We start from the raw sequence: 25,697 nt of genomic DNA, 5'->3' as shown, positions 1-25,697 counted from the left end.
AAATATGGAAGATGAGTTATTTTGCTTTAAATATTCTCCAGATAACTGTTCATGAACAGGGTTAATAGTAGCCTGGATAATAAGATGAGGCAAGTATAGAGAAGTTCCTCTGCTTAAAGGAAATGTATTTTTCCTTTAAGCAGAAAGGAAAATATACCCAAAGTGGCTTGCAATCTTTACGTGTATTTCCACTGCATAGAGTGTGCATGGGTGCATCAAAGCCTTCCTTCTTGCTGATAGAGTGACTGGATGTTAGACATCTGTTATACAAAATAGACAGCTTCGTCTATATTGTAACCCAGTCAGTGATAAAGCCTGATGCCTAAAAAGGGACTCCTATGTGTTGGCATGCACTAGCTTCACTTGGCTTCAACACCCTCTACATGAACAGTTTCCATCCCTCTCCTTGAAGTCCTCAAACAAAACCCAGTCTTCTGAATCCACATCAGTTGGAGTCCATTCTCCCCACTTCTTCAATCATGTTTCCTATCTCTTGCTCATTATTGATGGCATAGACCCAGTGCTTTACACATAATCCATAAATCAGTCTTTGGTTCCTGTCGTCCAATGACTCAACCCTCAGGCTGATGCAACATTTTTCATTTTCTTACCATCTTCCATTTTAACACATTATCTCTGTTTATCTCTGGGTCCAGATTTTGTGAACCTCTTCTCTCTTTACAGTTCCAAAAAGAGTGCTTTTGTACTTTATTGGACAAGATCGTCAACTGAGATTTGTGAAGTCACCAAATAATCAAAACACAAACACAGCAAATACAATGGAGACCAACAATTTGTGAACTTAGACAAAAATGACAACATAAAAGTATTGAAGTCACCTCTTAGATGTAGCTAGGGTTGACAGGCTTTCTCACTAGAATAGCTTGACTCAAACTTATGAAAGTTCTGAAAGTAAAAGTTGGTGCATATAAGAATGTCTACAAGGACAATTGCAGATGGATGAAAGTTTTTACTAGGATAATCATCAGCTTTGAAACAGTGCATATATCAGAATCCATTACTTTTCATTTTCTAGTTGACAAGTGCTTAAAGCAAATAGTCTATAAACCATTTTCTTATGGAGACACACAGGCAAAATGGCTGGATTTACAACCTGGAGCTGCCTGTCTCCAGGCAGCGGTGCAGTCCCCTGGGCAATGCATGGGCATGAATGGACCCCAGTCTTTGCCAGCTGTTGGTGTGGTCACCGATAACTTGCTAAATCTGTTAGAAAAATCTCACCATCCCTGTGTTTTAAAGGTGTCTGGTTGATGCTTGTGAATGCTGTACCTCAAAATATGAATGACAAGTTTGGACTCATTGGTATAACTCTGATGACAATTGAGAATTACTCATATTTAGTCATTTTGGATAAATCAAATAAAGAATGATTATTAATTTTCATACAGGAAGATGTCAAGATCTAGACAATCAAACCCTAGTGTAATTAACAATACAGCTGAAGCTATATGTTTTGGGTTTTTTTTTTTTTTTTTTTTTTTGCCCACCATTGAGGCTGTTTTTTGTCCTTTAAATTGGATTTTTGGTTTTATTTTTTTTTAATCTCATCTCTTTCAAATGTATCTCACACCAGCATACAACTTTTAAATATCTGAACTATGTAAAAGCAGTGATGAATCTCAGTGGCAGTACTTAGAGTACTTAAAAAATTCTTGTTTTGTTTTGTTTAGAATTTGAAACATGCCTGTCGGTAATGATGCACTTAATGCCCACACTAAGATGAATAAAAGAAACAGAATGCATAACACTAAAGTAACGGGAAATTACTGAAATAAGTTAAAATACAACAAATCAGAAATACAGAAACAAAATACCATTAAGACTTGTAAAAATCTACTTTTTTCTGTCCCCTTCTGCCGTCCCACTTTATCCTCTAAATGATCTCTCCATCTCATTTTTAAGCCCCCTTTAAAATTGTACCAATTTTTAAAATCCAATTACATCTATTTCTTTAATATTGTTTTGGGTATTGTCTTCTCAAACTTAGTAGAGCCTGAATATGTCCCAAGGAATTCCATTTGAAAGAACCATTCTTGTTTGTTTTTTTTTAATTAAAAATACTTTATTGCTAATAAAGGCTGACCAGTGTCTGAGCCTTTAGAGAGCCATGATCTTTATGCTGGTGGAGGGTTTCAGCCCAGTGCTGATGCTTGCTGACCGCTTTGGGTGGTGATTGCTGGTGGTTCAGTGGCTGTAGCAATTTGAGAGAACCATTCTAAGGCAAAGGGTAGGGTACAAAAATGAATACTGAAAGGTTCCAGGTTTTAAACAGGGAACGTTCCATAAACCTGTACGTATATAAGTAGTTTGGGGCTCACAGTGCTTTTACCCTAAAGAAACCTCATTAATTTAACCATGGTAATTAGTAACCCAGATGACCCACTAAACCCTATTTGATCATGCTTTATCTGATTGGGTGTATAGTATGTAATCTGAGTCTCCTTTTTGATTGGATCCACTCGGGGATTTCAATCCCATGAGTTCCTCTTTTGCCCATAAAGTTAACTAGACCTTGACATGCTCATTTGGGCAAACCAACCACCACAGTCTATGGAAAAACATACTAAAGGCAACACAGAATCGCTTCTCCATCACTTCCCTCTTTCCCTTCTCTCATGTCAACCAAGGATGAACCTTTGAGAGCAGCAGAAGAAAAGTGGATTGAGATCCCTTTTCACTCCGAGGACTTCTCACCCCCATGGTCACTCATATGTGTTGACCATCCAAATTCAACCTGTACTCCTAGGGATGCCAGATGAGGAAAATACCTGTCCTCAAAAATATTAGAATTATAGGTCAATATTAAAGGGAGAGTTTTGTGAAATACAGAGGAGTGGGCAAAGTACCAAGAACATACACACGGAGAACAATTTTCTAATTTTTAAAATTGTTTTGACATCCTAACAACATAAAAATGAGAAAATTTTTGTTTTTGTTTGTTACTGAATTTTCTATCTTGCCTTTCATATATTCTATGTCAGTTCTCTCAAATGACCATCAGAAAGTCTATCAATCAAGCAGAACAGCATTTATTAGATCTACTGTAGTGAGAACCCTCACCACGTTGACAGTTGTGGGCTTTTACAGAAAGGGGAGGTCAAGATTTATAGGGTTTGGGGATCTGTGTGCACAGGGTTAGGGCAGACCTTTCTGGTGAGGAGCTGATTGGAATTGGGCAGCGTTCATGACATAGTAGTTGGGGGTTGGTAGACACAATGAGAGAAGGATTTTGAAGGGACCCTTGATATGAAGTCTGGTTTGCTATGTGAGCCGTTGCCTGGTGAGCAGTCTATGGTTCTGTTAAAGGAGATGGCTACTCAGATGAGCAAACTGGTTAAATTATTTGCAGGAACTTCTTGAAGCAAACAGTGAAATTATTTATTACATTACAAGCTTATCTTCAAAAGCAGGTTTTTTCCTGGAACAAACAATTAGGTCTCAGTGGTCTTGGTTCTCAGCTCCAATAGTTAAGCTATGTAGATGCAGGTGGTTTCAATTCTCATCTCACCCAAACAGCTGCTTGGCTTCCCAGCATAACATCTCCTTTTTGGTTGCTCTCGGCACACTTGGCTGTTTCTCCATTTGTGTGGTTTGTTGATGTATGTATTATTTCTTCCGCAAGCTCCATGGAAGCAGAGCCCCGGCCAGACTCACTTTTGCTGTCTCTGTAGAATCTGGCCTCATGCATAGTAGACACGCACAGAAAAGTTGCTCAATAAAGAATGAATGAATGTTGTAATTCAACCTCCTGCCAATCATAATGTTTATTACTATTAGTGAAATGAAAAAACCTTCATTTCATTAGTGAATGAAAAAACCTTCATTTCATTAGTGAAATGAAAAAGACAAATTTCTGATTGTGTCTCATTATCAGTAAGACTTATTCTTCAGCAGTACCTCATGGGAAGATAAGGCATCTCATAGCCACTGAGAACTGACTCAGAAAAGGCATTTGAATTAATATGGCAGCTACAACAAACTAGAATATATCAGTGTGCACCTGTGTTATGAAATCACAAACATCTGAGCTTAATCCACCCTATTTTAAGCTACCAGAAGAGGCTTTTGTGTGCTTTTTGGGTAGTAACTGTCTCATTTATAAGTAAGAAACTGAATAAATAATATTTATGGCTTCTTTCAGCTTATTCTTAAAGCTTCAAAATCTACAAATGTTCATGCTTTCCCACTCAGATAAGCTATGCTTACTGAAATAGCGGTTATACTAGATGGTATTCCTTCTTCAAACTACATACATGCTCATATATGTTCATGATAAATAAAAACTCAGGTCTATAAGTTCTTGAATTTTTATTCAATTTTTCCCAAAGTTGTCTTTATATATACTTCAAGCTTTCATGTAGTCCTTTTTATTATGAAAAGTTACAAATGTACAGTTAGATATAGAAAATAACATAATGAATGCCCATGAACCCACTGTCCACCTTTGTCAATGTCTAACTTTTCACATTGCTTCAGATAAATGTCAGGTTAATTAATATTTTTATGTCTCTGTTTCATCATCTCTAAAATGGGGATAATAGTAGTAACTCTCTCATAGGGTTATTGTGAGATTAAATGAATTATTATATGTAAAGCATGAAGAAAAGTGCTTTGTCCATAGTAAATGTTACAGAAATGTTAGCTTTTATTTTTAACAATTATTATAATAAACTTTCAAGACAGATTTGAAGCATCCCCTCCCCTTTTCTATGATCCTGTTTCAATCTCTCCTTCTGCTAAATTTGGTGTTTACCATTTGTGTGCATTATTTTACCCTCTTAGTATATTTGTATGAATCCATATTGTTTAATAGGTTTTCTAAACTTCATATAAGTGAATCATACTGTGAGTGAACTATTGTAACATTTTTTCTTAACTTATGTTTTTGATATTTATATACTTGACACACTTTACCCTAGTTAATTTTTATTAACCTACTTCCTAAAAGTCTTTGCTTATTACATGCCATTTTCTCAACAAGAAATATTCCGAACATCTTACTTTAACTTAGCCCCTTTACACGGTGCTTTTTTTCTTATCCCCTTTACATGCTCTTATCCCCTTTACACGGTTCTTCTTTTCTCTTTCTGATAGAGTGCTCATCACTTTTGAAAATATTTCATAATGTATCTCCACCTTAGAATACAAGCTCCAAGGAGGGATTTTTATCTATTTTCATTTTTCTAATGTGGCCCACGCTCTAACAGAGCCTTGCAGAGAGTGGGTGCACAATGGTTTTGAATGACTGATGTTGAATGATTTTGTCTCTTGCCTTATTGATGGCCATTTCAGATGTTTCCCTTCGTTGTTGCTGTTATTACAAAACCGTGCAGGAAATATTCTTGTAACTACCTCCTTGTGTAACTGTGTAAGTTTCTCTCTGGTAGACACCTACAAGTGACATTGCTGCATAAAACATGAATATCTTCAAGATTCTTTTTAACTGGTTTAGGATGTCTTAGACTCATAAGAGTTGGCTGTTGAAAAGGAATGCATAAATAATCCTCTATAGACAGCAGTAAAATTCTATCAACAGAGAGGAATTATTAAGATAAACTTGGTTTTATTTATTGAAGTCATAATGCTTTGAAATTTGATTATATAACATCCTACTGCTGACTTTGAATGCAGTTGCTCAGTCAAGATGTCTTAGTGAATTTTCCATGCATTCTATTAACACCTGGCTCACAGGCTAATTCAGAAATGGCTACTTCAGCAAAGCGCCTGGAGACGCTAATCAACCAGGCTTAACTGGAGTGGAAAGGAGCCCATCACACACCCATTCACCGATCCAGCCTGCAGGTGTACCCCGCCCCCCCCCATTTCAGCTTGTGATTAAAGGTAGTTGTCCAGTGTTGTGCTGCATCATCTTTTTTTTTTTTTTTTTTTTTTTTTTTTGCGGTACGCGGGCCTCTCACTGTTGTGGCCTCTCCCATTGCAGAGCACAGGCTCCGGATGCGCAGGCCCAGTGGCCATGGCTCTCGGGCCCAGCCGCTCCGCAGCATGTGGGATCCTCCTGGACCGGGGCACGAACCTGCGTCCCCTCATGGGCAGACGGTCTCTCAACCACTGCGCCACCAGGGAAGCCTGCTGCATCATCTTTGATCACATTGAATCATCATCGGTTTGTGATGCTATTTCATCATTAGCCAGTTTCCTTTTCATAGTTGTACCTAAGGAAAAAATAGAAGGTAACTGTAATTGTCAAGCCTACATTAGGGATTCTAAGCTATAGCCAAGAGAGAAATTAATCCTCAAAGCATTTCACACCAAACAGCAGCAATCTGCAAATTGCAGATTATTTGTGTCATGTGGCCAGTGCCAGTAGCACATCAGAGAGCTGAAATCCATTTCAATTTTTATCCCAAGCCCACGTGCACACGGTTTTCCATTGAACCAAAAGGATATCACAATTGCCCCCGTGATTATTTGCAAGGAAATTAAAAAGAAAAATAGTGATTGAAGACTCATGTAGTTTTTAACACTTCTCAATGGAATATATTTTCCAAATGAGTTTCCCCTACTTCACAGCATGGTTATTGAGGAAATTCAGCAAAAGCTTTCTAAAAAAGTTGTAGTCAGTTAATTCTCCAAAGGTTTTTAGTTTTTAGTGTTTTGCTAGCTATCGGTGACTTTGTGGAAATTATCCACAACTTTGTAATGCATTTTCCCTGGGAGATTCACAATTAGATTGTAAAATAATCTTTATGGTATGAGAACAGAATGAAAGTAAATGTTGATTACAGATACTAATTGAAATGAAAATCCCAGTTTCAAAATTATCCTTTAAAAAATTAAGATTCAAGTCTGTCTTTATATGCCTTGTTATATAAATTTCTTATTAATTTTTAATACCAAACAGCAACTTATTTTATTTACAGTAAGATCAGATGTTTAGAAAGCAGGTGCATGCAATGAATGAGGAGTTTCATAGCTGGGAAAAAAACAATCGAAGAGCACAAATCTGTGAGTGTATCATTAGGATAAATCCAGAATGAGACGAAATTCTAATTTCAATGACCAATGACAACAAAACAGCCTTTTAAAGTTGGGTCAAGGGCAAGAAAAAAATAGGGAAATGACAGAGAAGATGGTAGCACAATGTTAAGAGGTTGAAAAAGCTACCCCATTCCTGTTTTTCCTATTTTCTTGAGCATAGAGAATGTTTCCCATGCTGGAAAAGACAGAAGGAACAACTGAAGGAGGAACTTGTGCCTAAGAAAATTGAGAACAGAACAAAGAACACACAAACATTTTGTGTCCTTAGATCTCCAAACACTTCTATATATAATCTCAGAGTCACTGTCAGGAATCCTTGAAATATCATAAAGAAAGAACAGAGTTCAGAGTTCTGGAGATGGATGGAGATGGATTTTTTTTAACTTTTCAAAATGAGGAAAGATTAAATCTCAAAAATGGAGAAGCAATGAGTTTGATGTCAGTTTCAGCCATCAACTACCAAAAAAAAGTGTGAGCACTTATAAGGTATGTAAGCGTTATGAGCCATCTCAGAGTCACCAAAGCTGAGATGTGGAAGAAGTCATATGAACTCATTGTGAAACTTCTTGACCTTGAAGTGAGAGCTGGACCCTGGGTTGCAGAGGTTGAACTGGCAACTGGAGATAGATGGAAGGCACACATAGGGGTTCTGTTGAAACAGTGAAGCAACAGTGGAGTAGAGAATTAGAACAATGGACTGAAGATGACAGAAAGACAAAGGGACAAAAAAGAAATGGAGAAGGAAAGGAATGGAGAAGGAAAATGAACTTCACGACTTAAGGGAGAATTGTTTTTACAATGGTGGGTTGACCTAATGTCAGATACTACAGAGAGATGGAAGGGAACATGCACTGGGTAAGGGCCATTGGCAGTAAGTCCTGAACTAGGCAAAGGAGTCCTGCCCTGGGGCCCTCTCTGTTCCCCCATCCCTTTCGCTAGGAGCCCACAGGTCCTGAGCCCTGCCTGGGTTCAGAATTCCCTGCATAAACAGCCCTGAGACCCTTAACTGGCTCTGTCTTCCTGAAAGCAATGGCCAACAGGTAACTCATGGTGGGGGGTGGGTTGTGGAGCTTGAACTTATGGGCTCCACCATATAGGTGTGTGAGGGGCTCTTCAAGAATATAGGGACCCGGGAGTAGAAGGATGGGACTTGGCTGTGCCGGTCTAGCCAGATTCAGGAGCAGACCTCCAAGGGATCTGAGAGTTCCAAGTCATCACCTTCCAGATCCTCATACAGCTGTATTAGTCAAAGTAAAAGGGTGAAACATATATATATATATATATATTTTTTTTTTTTTTTTTTTTTTTTTTTTTTTTTTGCAGTACGCAGGCCTCTCACTGTTGTGGCCTCTCCCGTTGCGGAGCACAGGCTCCGGACGCGCAGGCTTAGCGGCCATGGCTCACGGGCCCAGCCGCTCCGCGGCATGTGGGATCTTCCCGGACTGGGGCACGAACCTGCGTCCCCTGCATCAGCAGGCGGACTCTCCACCACTGTGCCACCAGGGAAGCCCCGAAACATATTTTTTAACAGTTTTTTAGTTTGATTTATAACTTTTAAATATTCAGACAAATAATATTCAGACAAAGTTGTTACACTTTCCCTGGGCCAACAAGTTAGAGGTCTGTTCTAGGGGTAGACCTACCTCTTGGGGCTCAAAATCAGAGTGGGCATTCGAATCCTTTATCAGTAGGGTGGAAGGAAACCCACCAGTAAGATGTCAGAAGTAAAAGGTGGAAGTGAATGTTGCAAGTGTGAGAACTCTCATCTAAAAAGCCTGACTTTGCAAACAAAGAGAATATGCCTCTCAAAGCCTTTTTGGAACAAAGCACCATAAGGTCACAGGTTTGGTCTGTCCAACCTCAGGTTCCCCAGCATCTGATCAAATGTCTGACACTAAATACATGAATGAGTGTGGCAGTAACAAACAGGAGTCTTCCCGCATACTACATTTGAACATGAATATTGCCAACTACAAGGTCAAATCAAAGAATAGAGGGAGGGGAAATGAACATCTGGATGCTTCCTATAAATTTTCACATATATTACAGATTACTTCAGGCAGATGGGTATTTTCCCCAGGAAAGAGAAGGTTAATAAGGGTTTAAAAGGATTGGATATGATCTCTATCACAGATCTAGAACTAGTATCTAGAAAGATCCTTCTAACAACAAGAATGTTTCATTATTAGAATGGAATTGTTTCACTGATCCTCTGATCCTCTGATCCCTGTCACTGGAAATCTTAAGACAGAGTCTACAGTGTAGCTGGCAGAGGTGTTACAGAAGGGAGTTCTGAAACCAAGAGGGAGGTTGGTTTAGAGAGAGTAATCACTAATAGCTCTTTAAAAACTAAGATATTTTTGTTCTTTAGTACATGACTATGTATTACATAAATCTGTCTTTAATCATTGCAGAAATTAAATGCCAGCAAGTCCATAAAATCTAAGAATTAGATCTGATTGTCATTGGTATAAACAAAATAATCAGAGTGCCTCTGGCAGTTGTGTGGCTGTCTTAAGGAAAATATTTTGACATTTCCACAGTGGTCTGAGTAATTGCCTATCAGGGTGGCCCCAATCTGAACCAACTCAGCAGACCTGGCCTCTATCTCCCATTGATAACAGAGCCCAACTCTTGCTGAAAATTAGCTTTATGTTGACAAGGCCAGTAGGAAATGAAACATTTAAAGAACTCTTTCTTGTTTCAATAGTGGTATACTAATATTTTGTGTTTAAAAATTCAACCTTGTGCCCTGGGGCAATCGACTTTCACTCAGAGGTCCTAAAAGTATGCCATACAGGCTGTATAGTCACCTGTTTTCCAATGCTCTTGCTCAGGAAAACCAGAAGGCAATGACTTTCCCTCTTAATTAATTTATTCACTCAGCAAGTATTTATTGAGTACCACCCTTGTGCTGGACCCTGTGCTCGTTCCCAGGTCCTAGATAAAGCAGTGAGCAAGTTTCTGTCCTTGTGGAGCCTGTCTGTATTCAGGGTAGGAAAAGCAGATATTAACAAATAATTATGCACATAGTTAATGGAACTGTGCCATGTGTTATACGTATGGGCCCTCAAACTGCTTTTTCTATATTTATTTCATTTATTTATTATTTATTTTATTTATTTATTTTGGCTGTGCTGTGTCTTAGTTGCAGCATGTGAGATCTTTAGTTGCGGTATGTGGACCTCTTAGTGGCAGCATGCAGACTCTTAGTTGTGGCATGCATGCGGGATCTAGTTCCCCAACCCGGGATCAAACCCAGGCCCCCTGCATTGGGAGTGTGGAGTCTTACCCACTGGACCACCAGGGAAGTCCCACAAACTGCTTTTTAAATCAGTTTAATAAGTTGTCATTGATACAAGCTTTATATGTGCACCAACACATTTAAGTTGAATGTATTACCTTTTTTCAAGAGTATGATGATATACAGTAAGACTGTACAGACTGGCTCTACCACCAAAGAAAGCCCATGTTTGTTACCAAGTCCAAGCTGTACTGCTCACTGCACAACAGGCCAATAAATCAAGAGACAAAGTGTTAGGGCAAGGAATAGCAACTTAATTTGGAAACCCAGGGAGTCGAGAAGATGGTGGACTTGTGTCCCAAAGAACCATCTTACTCAAGTTAGAATTCAGGCTTGTTTTATACCTAAAGGGGAGAGGGTGTGGCTTGTTGTTGCAAACTTCTTCCGCCAGAATTCTTTGTTCTTGCAGCTGTCCATGTAGGTTTGGTCACAATACTCCTATAAACCTCCAACAAGACAAGTGCTATCCTCTGTTCTGCAACTTTTTATCTCTGTATGAATGGAAAAGTGTTATACCTTTAAAGGTCAGAGCCTTGAGAATGAGCTCTCCTGTATATTTCAGGCTGTAGGCAACACGGCAACATTCTTTAACAAAAGGTGCAGAGCCAGCATGACTAAGCACAGGCAACAGAGCACAAAGGTTAGAGCTAAAGAAATAGATTCAATATGGAGTCAGGTTTGTTCTTCTCTGTTACGTGTTCATTGTCCCTTCCTGTTTAATTTTTTTTATAGTCACTCCATGATGAACACTTAAACCTTTGAAATTCTGTTTTGCTTTTGGTTTTTGTTGTGTTTAGATTTTTAATGTCTCTACAGTAGTATATTTTCTCCCCCAAACAGAAGAAATGTACTCAAGTTAATCAGACTAATCTTATCAGTTTGAGGGTGAAAATAATGGCGTATATAAAATTCGGAACTTGTGGCATTTTTATGTACAAATCTAACATCCACTTTTGTTAAACCACCCTCACAGGCAGGAAGTAGTTTGCAGTGCATAGTCTGGGATTTAGAGGTAAAATTTCAGGGTAGAACTCTCTGTTACTCAGCTCTGTCATTTACTTTACTTACAACCTGGGTATCGAAAGGCTAGTAACCTTGAATATTACAGAAGAGCTACAAGTAGAAAGGAGAGCCCCTCCCTCCCTCATCCACAATGAAAAACAGATCAGCTCTGGTTAAACAGAATTCAGGGTCGTCAGTTCTGTTCTTTGACATCTTTGTGGAATATTTGTTTTTAAACCACATCCATCTGTTGATTGTATACTCAAGTAATGCCCTTACTATGTGTCAGGGCTGACTCAGAAGGCTAAGCAGAAGGTAGATTAAGCAGTTGCTAACTGTCCTTTTTGTCGGAAATTTGAGTTAGGTTCCCTTTTGCATGTTTGGATAAGTGGAGGTGCTTGGGGATCTGCGGCTTAAGTTATGTGCATTATTGCCTCTATTAATTCACCTTATAAGTATAGATATGTAAAGAAAGCAACTTGAAATGACCAGTGAGATTAAAAAATTTTTCCAGCTAGTTCGGAGGTAAAAATATGTCATAAAGCTTTATGATATCAAATGAAGATATCAGATTGCTTATTTGTTGTTTTAGATTATTGTAGTGAATAAATGAATTAATAATTAATAAAAAGGCCACAAATTTAAGGCCTTAAATGTATACTAGCCACATGCATACATACTTGATCATCTCTTATCTTTCAGCACATTGTCATAATAAATCTCAATTACTTAATAGGATATTGAACTCCTTTAGCAAAATTAGCCTCTAAATATTGAGGGTTTGGTTAAAAAAGGTATTTTTGAAACAGCAGCAGAACAACTTTGTCAAGTACGGTCTCACAAGTACTCCTGTATTTCAGAGACTCTCAAAATAACAGCTACCATTCATTAAGAGCCTACTATGTACAAGGAACTGTACTGGGTAATATATATGTACAAGCATATAGCTACACACACACACCATTCACAACAACCCCATAAGTTGTATACTCTTACTCTCCTTTTTACAGGTAGAAAATCAAGGCTTTAGAGCTAACACAATATCTTTGATCCAAGATAATAGAGCTACTTAGTAGTACAGGTAAACAGTCCCTTCATTTCCTTCTCCTCTTCTTGCTTCACCACTGTTTCTCACTTGCTCCTGGGCCAGGTACCTGGGGTGTGGGCCAGGCTGGGGCTGAGAACACCTCCTCCCTCACATGTAGGGTAAAGAGAGTGTGTGATCCACCCACTGAGGGAGAGAGGAGAGCCAAGGATAACCAGGAAAATGCACACATCTAGGGTGGGTGCCAGTCACCCTTCTCTAGGCATGTGGGGAAGGACTCTGTGTCCTGAGGTGCGTGTCTGTGCCTCACATATTCTCGATTTTATACACAGTCTTCATTCACACAGATGTTACCATTTAGTGCATTCTTTCAATCCAGCTAGATTTGTGAAGTCTTCTCAGGAAACGTTATGCTTCTTTTCCTTTTCGTATCACACCAAAAACAGTGCTGGACACAACACTGATGCTTAGCTTATTTCTTCAGCAATTTTATTTTCAAGGAAAGACTTCGATAATGTATTAAAATGCCTAGGGTACTACATGTTATACAACTCATTGTTTCTCACTCTAAAACCATTGTTTAATGTGCTTTCCAAGTAAATTAGAGCTTCATATTTACCCTCCAAGAGACGCCATGATTTCTACTTTCTAATCTGGACAAGACTAGGAAGAAGTGACCATCTCCCCATCATCAGCTTCAAAACCTGCCATCTGAGAGAGTCTCAGGCTTTTACTTGGGAAATCACCTGCTAATGTCAACAGATCATTGAATTTCTTCTTACAGCATAAATGACTTAGGGTCTAACCTTTATTTCTTGTTTTGTCTTTTTTAACCACTGTGGTAATCTGTCCTTTAATCAGTGTATTTAAATAATTCAGTTTCCTAGTAGTAGCCCTAAGGTTGACACAACACATATTTTAACTAATCTAAGTCCACTTTCAAAGGTCACTAAAATAAAGAATATGTGTAGTGCAGATACCTTCTAACAGAGTATCCCCAATTCCTCCTTCCAGTCCTTTGTGACACTGTTATCATCCATTTCATTTATCCACATACTATAATCACTCAATATATTGTTACTATTATTACTTTAAATTTATTTTTCAAATTAATTAAGAATAAGAAAAATAAAAGACCTTATTTTACCTTCATTTATTCCTTCTTCAGTGCTCTTCCTTTCTTTATGTAGATCCAAATTTCTGACCTATATATACTATTTTCCTTATACCTGGAGAATTGTTAACATTTCTTGCAGGATAGTTCTACTGGCAATGAATTTTCTCAATGCTTGTTAAAGAAAGTTTTTACTTCACTTTTGAAGGATAATTTTGCTGAGTATAGAATTCTAGGCTGGTGAAATTTTATTTCAACATATTAAATATTTCACTCCACTCTTCTTATATGCCTGGTTTCTGATGAGAAGTTTTCAGTAATTCTTATGCTTGTATAAAGTGTTTTTTTCCTATGACTTTTTTCAGAATTCTCTCTTTGTCTTTGGTTTTCTGCAAAAACAAAGATTTAGTTATACTTAGTTGTGGTTTAGGGATATTTATCCTGCTTGATATTCTTTGAGCTTCCTGGACCAGTGGTTTGGTGTCTGTCCTTAATCTTGGAAAGTTCTCAATCACTATTACTTCAAATATTTATTCTGTTCTCTCTTTCTTCTCTTTCTAGTACTCAAATTATGTGTATGTTATTTTTGTCCCACAGTTCTTGAATGTTCTGTTCTATTTTTTTCATTTTTTTCTTTTTTTCTTTTTTTTTTGCTTTTCAGTTTGAGGAGTTTCTTTTTGTCTTTCTTCAAGCTTCCTTATTCTTTCTTGTCATGTCAACGTTGTTGACAGCCCATCAAATGAGTTCTTCATTTCTGTTATAGTTTTTCATTTCTAGCATGTCCTTTTGATTCCTTCTTAAGAGTTTTATCTCTCTGCTTGCATTATTCATCTGATCCTGTGTGTTGTCTACTTCTTCCATTAGAGTCTTTAACATCTTAATCATAGTTATTTTAAACTCCCTGTTTGATAATTCCAACATCTATGTCATACCTGAGTCCGATTCTGGTACTTGCTTTTTCTCTTCATACTGTGTTTTTCTTGCCTTTTGACATGACTAGTAATTATTTGTTAAATTTGAACATGTTACACATGTAATAGGAACTGAGGTAAGTAGGCCTTTAATGTGAGGGTATATGTCAGTCTGACAGGGAGTTGGGTTGTGTTTAATGTTTGCTGTAGTTGAAGATGCCAGAGATTCCAGATTCATCTAGTTTTCTTGATTTTTGTCTCCCCTCCTGACTTTGGGCTTCCCTAAGCACTCCTCCTCAGAGAGAATCTGTGTCTTGAAGCTCTTTCAGCTGCCACCCACTGTCATTTTACTGGAGGTCTATTGGTATGTGGTAAGGTTAATTGGTGGGGGGTGGAGGCAATAGTGATCTTCTGATTACTTCTCAGTCTTCTAGTGAGTCTGTTTCTTGGGTCTGTGACCCTCACGAGTATTTCTCCAGTGGTACAGGGATTTGTCCTTTTTTTCCCCTGCCTCCTACTCCCTCCCCCACAGGTGGCATTCTCAGTCCGTGTCCTTGAAACCCGGATTCCTGTGGACTGTTCTTCCCCCATTTGGTGAGACAGGCTGGGGTTAGAGGAGTGCCCTTCTCCCATAGCTCCAGGGTAGGTGTTGGCAAAGTCCTTCCCCAGGAGGGCAGACCTTTGCTATGGAGAAGGCTCTGGACATTTTTCACAATGCTTACTCTTCCCCTCCCTCTTCCAGTGCCACAAGGGGATCCTCACCTTTTGAGGACCTGGTGGATTTCTTAGAGATAAAGATCGGAAAAATCTGTAAGACCTCAGCCCCTAGAGTTTCTCATTCTCACACTAGTCCACACCCCATTTATAGCAATTCATCAGAATTACTGTCTAAATGTTTCTACCAATAAACAATATTGGTATTCTAACAATACCAATTGTTTATTGTTTATTCGAACAATAAACAAAATGTTTATTGTTCCAGCAACTTCTGCTCCACATAAGCAGATCAAGTTGTGACTCACTGGACTTGCCTGTCTCTCCAGATATCAGGGAGGTGCTTTGCCCTGTGACATCAGTTCTCTGATTGGGCCAAGAAAAGTTATTGATTTTCAGTTTGCCCAGATTTTTCTTATTATAAGGATGGGAGTAAAAACTTCCAAGCCCTTTACATGTTAGAACTGAAAAAAAGAAGTCTTGACCTTTATTTCTTAAGACAATAAATCGTGTAGCAATTATTTCAACTAGCTGCTTCCTTTTTAAATAATTAAAAAAATTTTAAAGAAATAGCAGCAACAGTCAATAGTTATGGATATGCCATTAATATCATCAGCAATAAATTCACTTTCTAATTTTTTTGGTCATTTCATCCTGCTTTCCATACATTCAAAACTGCTGCTTGAGGTAGAGGTGGTGATTATTCTTAATAAAGGAATTGGCATTTAGAGTAACCAATTTATCCAAGAGCATATAGCTAGCTAGTTGTTGCAGAACTAGAGCATCGACCCAGGCCATGATGACGATACCTTGTTTTAAAAGGCATGAAGCCCCCAATTTTGATATTTCCCTTCTGTAATCCATACCTCCAACTGCTCTATTTTCAAGTGGTGACAATGGCTGCAGGCTATTCTTTTGAGAAAATTGGATGAAAGGAGAAGGAAAGAGAGAGGATGGTAACTCTATGCTCAAGGCTGGATTTTTGCTGAATTTTTAAAGGGGAAGATTTGAATACATATGTAGTTTGAAGTGAACAAGCTGCAGAGCAGCAGAGTTTGAGGAGAGTGAGTGAATGCTGAGTTAGACCATAAGGAGCTGAGAGGGGACAGGTTAGGATAGATGACTAATGACTCTTGTTTTGAGGAGGAGGAACCATTTCCCCTTTTATCCTGGAGGAGTAGAGATGGAGGATACAGAGGGGTTGTACCTGGGAAGGGATATGAAGTTAGGCATGGTACACTTGATAGTGGCCCCAGGGTGGGGGCTGGGCGTGGCGGGTTCTCTGGAAGCCAAGTCTGAAGTAGAGAATGGGTACAAGATGTTCACTGGGGTGTACACCTGGGAAAGGAGAAGGGCGCAGGATTGGGCTGAATAAGAAGTTGAACTGCCATGCAGGCCCGACAAAGCCTCAGCCCACCAGCAGAAACTTGGGAGCAAATGTTGCCCAACAGCAACTCATGTTGGAACAAAACAGATGGGCAGGTCCACCTCCCCCTCACCCAGTCAGCAGATTTCAGGGGTCCTGGGGAAGATGTGACCTCAGGCGAGGCGGCTCTCTGCAGCTGAGGAAGACCAGACTGCAGGCCAAGGCATCTCTTGCTGTCCTCCTGGAGCTCGGCCACAAGCCTTCCTTGCAGGGGGTCTGGGTCCCACATCTCCATGTTCACCACAACTGCTTTACATTTTTAGACTTGTGTCAGGTGAGGTCCTGTTTTCAGAATGAAGTGTTAAAGGTTAACTGAGAAGAATGGTGATGATTTGGAAGAGTCCCCAAGGGAGAGGGGAGAGGGTGCTGGCCAAAGACAAGCGACAGAAGCAAGTTGCTTGACAGTGAGTGGACCCCGAGTCTGCAGTAGCACCATTCTCAACAAGGATGCAGCTTCAGGCAGATGGTCTGAATTTCTTTTAGAAGATATTCTAGTCCCGTTTTACTATACTAGCTGTGATTGGCAGAACTGGAACAGAGGAAGGAAAAACAGGTGGTGATGTTTACCCAGAGCTGGATATTGGATATTGGCAAAGAAGGTACAGTAGAGGTACAAAGGAATCATGGATTCTAAGCATCACTGACATCTTCACATGTGGGGTTCAGGCTGGGGAGAGAGGTTTGAGGTCAGACAAAGTCTGCTTAACCAATGAGCAAAGTACACACAGGGCTGGAGGTCGGAGCTGGGCCTTCTGGGGTGATAAAAGAGGAGGGGTGGAGGAGGAGCCCCTCCCAGGACCCACAGTCACCGAGCTGGGTGGGCAGTGACCGTGCAGTAGATGACTCACCCATGGAACAACTGCTGTTGAACAGCTCATCCAGCCAGGCAATGTTCTAGGCATGGCTGATAGAGCAGTGACAAAACAGCAATGGTCCTGCACTTGTCGCCTTTGCATTTCAGCAGCAGAAGAGAGAAAATAAAGTGAATGTTACATTAAAACTGTAGGTTAGAAGAGGATGAGAGCTATGGAGAAAATACAACAGTGATGGGGATTTGGGGGGATGAAGATAGGCTGCAGTTTCACCCAGGATGGTCCTGTGAGCCCTCACTGAGAAGGTGACATTTGAGCAAGGACTTGAAGGAGGCAGGGAGTGCTCCATGCAGATATCAGGGTCAAGAGCTTTCCAGACAGAGGGAGCAGAAAGTCCAAAGTCCTAGAGACAGCAGGCTCCCTGGCGTGGTCAGAACCAAGAGCAGGTCAGCGGGGCTCAAGTGCAATGAGCAAGGGAGAGAGAAGCCTCAGGGGCTACATGGTGAGCCAGGCAGTGGAGGACCTTACATAGGCCAATGAGGGCCTTGGAGTTGACTCTTGGTGAGATGGAAAACCCATGGCGGATGGCATGATATCCAACGTACATATTTTAACAGGAGCCTCTTAACTGTTATCTTTTTTATAAATTTATTTATTTATTTATATTTATTTTTGGCTGTGTTGGGTCTTCGTTTCTGTGCGAGGGCTTTCTCCAGTTGCCGCGAGCGGGGGCCACTCTTCATCGCGGTGCGCGGGTCTCTCACTGTCGCGACCTCTCCCCTTGTGGAGCACAGGCTCCAGACGCACAGGCTCAGCAGTGTGGCTCACGGGCTTAGTTGCTCCGCGGCATGTGGGATCTTCCCAGACCAAGGCTCGAACCCGTGTCCCCTGCATTGGTAGGCGGATTCTTAACCACTGCGCCACCAGGGAAGTCCCTTAACTGTTATCTTGAGAAGAGACTGAATGACGGGGCATGAAGGCAGCTGATGGCTGCGCACTGTCGAGGACATGATGTGGTCCAAGTAGACAGCAGTGGCCTCAAACGATGATCCATTGTCATGTGTGTGGACCCTGTGTGAAGAATTTGGAAGAATTCAGAGTACACCACTGACACCTGTCCTCACAGGGTCTTCATCTGCCCTCCTTCCCACCTCCGAGAACTTTTCCCTCTCTCCCTGCACTACTGCATTCCATGTTCATGTCTTTCATTTCTAGTTTTATTTTTAAAACCCATTTCACACTAGCTTTGTATCTGTCCATTTCTCATGCTGATGTTCCTGTGATGAGCACAGTTACAGATACCCCTCCCTGGTCTTAAATAGCTTGACCCCTTACAACTCTTCCCTTCTAACTCTGTGCTGTCTCTATCCTTGTTTTTTTATAGTTTATTGCATCCACCAGGTGTTTCAGGTAATTAGCTAGTCTTCTGTTAAAGATGTTTATATTTGCGCTATCATTGACATCAATCCTTTTAGTTATATCTTAGGAGAATGTTAAAATACAAATTCTGAAAATAGGCTAACTTTAAATTCTGTTTTTTATTTTACCTAGCATTAAAATAAGTCAAATCAGTTTTCCTCGAGTGGGAAGAATGCTAAGGACCACTTGTAAAGGAAAAAAAATAGCCTCTAAAACTAAGTCTGAATGAAACTATTTTTTAATGATATTTCTTAAATATGTCCAGATATAAATTTAGATAGAAACTTTTTATGCTTATACAACCAGAAGACCCAAATGAAAATGTATAAATTAAATATAAATGAAAGCACAAAACCAAAAGTATTCAAATTAACTCTATGAATTTAATATAGCAGATGCTGTCATCTTACTGAAACTAAGTCAGTGCTTGGGGTACCAACAGGGCCCTGAGTGGTCTGATCTTAGCCTGCCTATGACCCTGAGCTTGGGGAACCTCAATTCTGCCGCCTCTCCTCCTGTGCAACTCCTCCCCTCATAAACTTGGCACCAAACCACGGGACCCTCAATTGTTGGGAATTTGACCCTGGAATTCTCTCTGCCTCTGTTCCTTTCCTCATTAGTTGCATAAAACTAAAATATGACTCCTTGCTCCCAAGGAGATCTAAAACTCAAGAACTGACAGGACTCTGAATGTCCACAGCAGTTTTTGGTTGAATGGCAGCCAACCGAATGATCCAGGATATACCTTTACTAATTGTTTAGATCAGAACAGCAACTCTGAAATGAACAACTTCTCAAAAAGAACCACAGTTGTGCAAGTCTTCGTGGCCTCCAGTGGGAGAAAAACAGCTCAGTGTCTCTTGCAAAGGTCGGGATCTGGCTTTCCTTCTTTGTAGTATTGGACATGCGTGTAGCAATTAATTTACTAGGTTTTCCACCAAAAGATTCACCTTGGGATTTCCATTTATTTTCTTGGACTCTTGTCAGGTGGTGACATCACCTGTTTACATCTTGTTCATATTTGTAAAATTTTTTTGTATTACCTTAGTGAACATTTACGAACCACTTTCTCAGAGTATGAAATGCAATAATGTCGAAGATGAATATATATTGAATATAGTAACAGAGACTAAATCTCCGTTCCAGCATTTCATATGACCACAGAGTTTCAGAGTTGGAACTAACCCAAGTCAAATTCATCTCTAAAATATTCTGCATAAATAGTCATTTAGCCTCTGTCTGGAAGCCTCCAGTTACTGGCTTATAAGGCAAATGTATTCCATTTTTAAATTAGAAATTTATTCATATTGAACCCAATTCCTGCTGTAATTTTACCTGTTCATTTTAATCCTACCTTCTAGAATAATGCACACATCTAATCCTTCTTGCAAAGGATAACTCGTTCACCCTGTAGAGACAGTCGCCTCCCTCCACGGCCCACCCTCCCCCAGGCAAACGTCCTCAGTACTTTCCACGTTCTTACATCACAATATGGAGAAATGGCTCAGCCTCAGCGGTTGCTTTGGCACATTTTCATACAACCCATTTTCCTTAATAGAAATGTCAACAGATTCTGTCATTCATAGATTTGATCCCAAAGAAACAGGTTTTTATATCAATTCTGTTTCCAGAGTTTATATTATAAATGACTGCAAACTAATACTTTGGAATAATTCTATTTAAAAGGCAGGGATGGAACACATTTTAAGTGATAACTAGTATGCCCTGGCATAGACAGATAGATAGATAGATAGACAGACAGACGTATATACTTATGTATACATATGTATATGTATATATATGAGTATGATTTATTTATTTACTTATTTCTTTTTACAACTGAAAAAAGAAAATGTGAAAGCTTGCATAGGCTCTCGCTGTCTGGGTAGAACTAGAAGATGATGGGCACAAGACTGCCCTGGCCCTCTTCGCAGGTCTTTTCCGTAAGAGACGCTTTGCAAACTGAAATGCAGCATCTTTAGGATCTTGACAAATCCTCCTGGATTCTAAACTGTAGCAGAATCCCATGAAGTCGGGGCCTCCAGATGCCCCGTCTTCATCCTTCACTCTCGATGTGCAGAAGCCCAGCCTGGAGCCTGAGGAGACAGGATGTGATAAATAAGTGAAATGAACCTACATGGGCCAACTCCCCCTCTCTGGCCCCATGAAATCCTGGCTCTATATTAGGGATAAGTGACATGCTGGGCAGAAATGACACGGTGTCCTAAGGCCCCACAAAGGCCAGATCACAATCAGGAGGGGAGAAAAGGCCTGGCCAGGGTCACGTGTGGCTCCTTCCTAAAGAATCACAGTGGGGGGCAGGCTGAAGGCAGAGTGCCCTCGGGGGTTTGGTGTCTGGAGGTTGGTTAGACTGTTTTGCAGGTAAGCATTCGTGTCCTCCCCCAAAGCGACACTGGTCACTGGTAGTCATTACTGCAGTGAGAACATAGTACTGCACAGAATGGGAATGACACGTCGGTGATTAACTCTTCTTCCCAACAGCTGGCTGCCCCAACTCCTTGATTAAAGAGCTCCATCACTTCAGGATTCTTGGAGAAGAGCAGGTGAGTCAGCCTCTCAGAAGCTACGCCAGAGCGTCGTGGAAGACAGACAGTAATGAGGCCATTCGGGCTCTCTCCGGGGAGGCCAGGGGTGTCTCCTGACCCTCAGCACCTGAAACGGGAAAGGGAGCCATGCAGGAGCTATGTGTGGGAACACCCTTTCCCTCTTCTATCCATCAGACCTGACAGGTTATTAATTGGTACATCTGCTACCTGCCAGAGCATTACATCTCAGGACGCGGCAGTAAGCAGGTACAACGTAGTGGCAGATAAGCAAACAAATAAGTGCCGAGATGAATTATGCCTAAGGAATTGGGCATCACAGACAGCCCTGATTTGATGTCTGTAGGTGGATGTACAGAATCTTTTCACCAGAATTTTATATTTTGTGTGTTACCTGTATTTCACTTCAGCCGCTTTGTCTATGGATGTGAACATGTGACTTATATACAAAAGCTGGCCCATTTAAAGTTGATTATTTAAATGCTGTGTTGTGCTCAGTGAAACATGTCAGATTCTAAGTAGATGTGTTAAGTTAATAATTCAGAGTGCTAAATATTATCTAGATGTATATGTATAAACACACACACACACTTGACCACTTAAAAAAAAGCTCCTAATCCTCATATGGAATTACAGGCTCCATATTATTATTATGTTAAATCTGATGTCAAGCTATCCTTGAAATACTTATGCCATATAGTTTACAGCATGGTAGTTGACCTATTTTATACTCTCATTGATTTTTACTCGCAAAGGTGGTCTTTGCCCACTCTGACCAGAGAACATGCAAATGGAGACGTGGCAGCTCAGTTTTGTCAGCAGATTTTTGGTTTGTGTGTTTTTGTTTGGTACGTGTATGTCGCAAAGTTGGACTGCGCATTTCCAATATGAGATTTCAAAAGGGGGATTAATTAGGGGAGGATGAAAGGCTGGAATCATTTCCAACTCCTTGAATTAGCAGGTTACAGTGTGCCTCATTCATGTTTTCATACTGTAAATTTCCAGAATAGAGAGCACGGATGTTTATTCAAATACAAGCAAAATCAATTATCCTCCATTGCAGGTAAGAGCTGATAACAGACCCCAAACATACCTAATTATGAAAACACCTGTATCTCACAGCTACTTTCCTGTGAAAGCCTGAGAGATTTCTTATACCAAGAATCATTGATTGTTACCCTGAGATTTCTGCTCAGGTAATGGAAGCTTCTCTTCTAACTTGTACCAATATTTGTAAATTGTTTCCATGTTTGTTTTAGAGTCATTGGGTGATGAGTAGGGAAAGAAGCCAACCAGAATCATCTCCTTAGAGTTGCATAAAATTCAAGCCACTTTGCATTTTCTTAGACATTTAATCAAGCCATAATCAAAATCAATATTACTCTGATCAGTTGTGCTACATGGCCACTTAGTGCATCACAGCAATACTGATTTTTATTTCCTGGGAAACCAGATTTCCTTCCTTCTTTCCTTTCATTCGATGAATACATAACTGTGCACCTACTCATGTGCTGTATGCCATTCTTGTTTACAGAGACAGAGGAGTGAAAAAGAAAGCCCTCTCAGGCTCACATTCTAGCTGAGGAAGGCTATTATGTTACATGCACACAAACATGTTCAGTATATAATATGCTAGATGGTTATCATTGCCATGGAGAAAAGTAAAACCAAAAAGAAGGATAATGAGTGCTGGCGGTTGGGGGAGCTGAGATTTTATACAAAGTGGTCAGGAAAGGTCTCACTGAGGCAGGTGCTAGTGCATGAGGACCTCAAAGGTGCAAAGGGAAGCATCATGGTGACATCTGGGAAGAGGTTCCCAGGTAGAGAGTAAAGTGAGTACAGAAGTTTTGAAGCAACCATATGTAATGCGTATTTTATGCAAAAAATATTATAAAATATAAAATATAAGTTGTGGTTGGAATAAAGAGGGAAGAAATCCAGGAGCATGTGAAGTGGCAGCCAAAGGAACAAAGTGTGTCCAGGAGGAGGACTGATGGTTCATGACACGCGCTGATCAAGCAGGAAGCGGATGGGAAGTGAGCACTGGAATTTGAAACTTGGAGGCCATTGTGACCTTGACCAGTGGACTGGTGAGGGTGAAAGTCTGCCTGGATTGGGTTCAATGGAGAGGGGAGAAGAATGGGAGAGAGAAAATCTAGATACCATTTTTTTTTTTTTTTTTTAGGAATTTAGCTAAATGAAAACAAAGAAATGAGGTAGCTGGGGGTAGGGAATGTGGCATCAAGAAAATTTTCTTTTTTATAGAAAAAAATACTATGTTTATGTGCTGATGGGAGTGATTCTGCAGAGGAACGGGGAGATGGATGATGCAGAGGAGAGGGGAGAATTTCAGGAGCCACGTCCTTCATTCGACAACTAGCAGAGTTCAGGTTTGGCCAGAGACAAGAGTGGAGACAGCTCAACCTCGTCGCAGTGGGAAAAGCAGAATATGTAGGAAGAGTTTTGCTGGTGTTTCTCTTTTCTCGGTGAAATAGGAAGCAAAGTCATCAGTTGAGAGGGAAGATGGGGGAAGAGTTTTACAGAGAAAGGAAAGGATGATGCACGTGTCCTTTAGGAGGCTGGGGAGTGAACAAGTGTGAGAAACAAATGAGTTTGGGGCGAGATCAATCAGCCTGGGTGTTTTTCTGTCACACTGAACTGTCTAGGCACAGATGCAGCAAAGGCAGAGGGTCAAGTTTAACCAGCCACACGAGTAAAACAAAAACAAGAGAGAGGCAAAGGAGCTCTGGGCAGACCTAAGGGAGTGATTATAATAACTGAGCCTGAGATTTCAGCTGGGTGAGCAGAGAAGAGGGATGAGGGGAGAAAGGGATGGGGAAGAGGTGGGAGGACCCACCGGCTGCAGGTCCCAGTGGGTTCCAGGAGTCTTTGGAGTTTGGGTTTTAGAAGGGTTTAGCTGGAAAAGTAGGTGTTGCCCGAAGAATGGAATACTTGACATTGAGATTGTGGAGGTGGTGCAGTGACTGGAAATGACAGGGTCAGGGGAGGACCAGGAATGTTACTGGCTGAGTTAAGGTAGCCGACAAGATGACTGGAGAAGTTGAGGGCATGGACTTAAAAAGCCAGGGTGTTGGGGCTTCCCTGGTGGCGCAGTGGTTGAGAGTCCGCCTGCCGATGTGGGGGACATGGGTTCGTGCCCCGGTCCGGGAAGATCCCACGTGCCGCGGAGCGGCTGGGCCCGTGAGCCATGGCCGCTGAGCCTGCGCGTCCGGAGCCTGTGCTCCGCAACGGGAGAGGCCCCAACAGTGAGAGGCCCGTGTACTGCAAAAAAAAAAAAAAAAAAAAAAGCCAGGGTGTTGGAAGTATGGCCCATGTGGACACTGAGATCCTCCAGAACTGTCACCAGAGCGGACTTGGAGAGAGTTCTGGTGAGTCAAAAACTGAGGCTTCTAGAAACAGGACAGGGAAGGGAGAGAGAGACTGAGGGAGGTGGGCATCAGTAGCTGACTGCAAAGGAGAAATAGAGCACCAAGAGCGGTTTGAACATCACAGCTGGAGAGTTGGAGAAGGAGAAAGGAAAACTGTTCTACTTGGGGTGTTGCAGGTCAATACTCGGTGGTGCAGAGGGTGCAGTGGAGAAAACATTTGAGGGGCTGCAGGGGAAGCAGTGTCCTGAGGTGTGAATCAAGTTCAGTGAGGGAAGAATGTGAGGAAAACACTGAGAGAGTGTAAGTTACAGGGCAGTTACTGCTGACTGACTCCGAGTTCCCCAAGCTCAGAGGCAGGCGTTGGGGCAGCTGAAGGACAGGGTAAGGAAAAGGGATGGACAGAGCTGTGTGTAGGACTGAGGGTCAGACCGGAGAAGTGACAAGGGAGCCAGGGATCTCTTGGTGATGGATACAAACAGGTCACATCAGCTAGGGATGTTTCCGTGCTGATGATACAGGACAAAACGTAGTGGCCTCAGGGCAGATGGTAGCACCAAGTCTGGAAAGGGAGCAGAAAGTTCCAGCCCCACCGCTCCTGCTAGTGGGGGTGGGCGGCCTAAGCCGGAGCTGCTGAAACTCTCAGGCTGTCTCTGGATGCTTAAGGCAACTTAGCTTACTTGATGAAACAAAATTTTTTATTGTGTGTTACAAGTTCCCTCAGACAAATCATCGTAGTCTCTAACTTGGCTTTTCAGTTTGTCAAAAAGGAAGAGTAATGCTAGGTCATCTCTTAGAACTTTGTAAATAAATAAGATTGCAAAGTAAGTTGCAAATATTAAGTACTACACTAAGATGTTTCTGATTTAAATACTGTTCACACTCTCTCAATAGACTGAACTAGTAGCAGCAAAAGTAGACACTAAAATCAGTGTAACAGGGAACTATATTCAATATCCTGTAATAAACTATAATGGAAA

General features: G+C 40.8%; 1 protein-coding gene across 1 annotated transcript in view; it reads left to right on the top strand.

Annotated features, from left to right (window-relative positions):
* The window catches only part of PRKN (parkin RBR E3 ubiquitin protein ligase), a gene marked incomplete at both ends in the record, with an annotated part of 1,053,566 nt that overhangs the window by 815,060 nt on the left and 212,809 nt on the right, over positions 1-25,697 (top strand). The window contains one exon of the mRNA XM_079716751.1: positions 21,270-21,331. Coding sequence (XP_079572877.1) covers positions 21,270-21,331 — 62 coding nt within the window. The remainder of the gene's footprint in view (positions 1-21,269; positions 21,332-25,697) is intronic.

The sequence above is a fragment of the Hyperoodon ampullatus genome, assembly GCF_949752795.1.
Source record: "Hyperoodon ampullatus genome assembly, chromosome: 12".
NCBI lineage: Eukaryota > Metazoa > Chordata > Mammalia > Artiodactyla > Ziphiidae > Hyperoodon > Hyperoodon ampullatus.
Note: the sequence above shows the minus strand (reverse complement) of the source record. Positions and strands in the feature narration are given on the sequence as shown.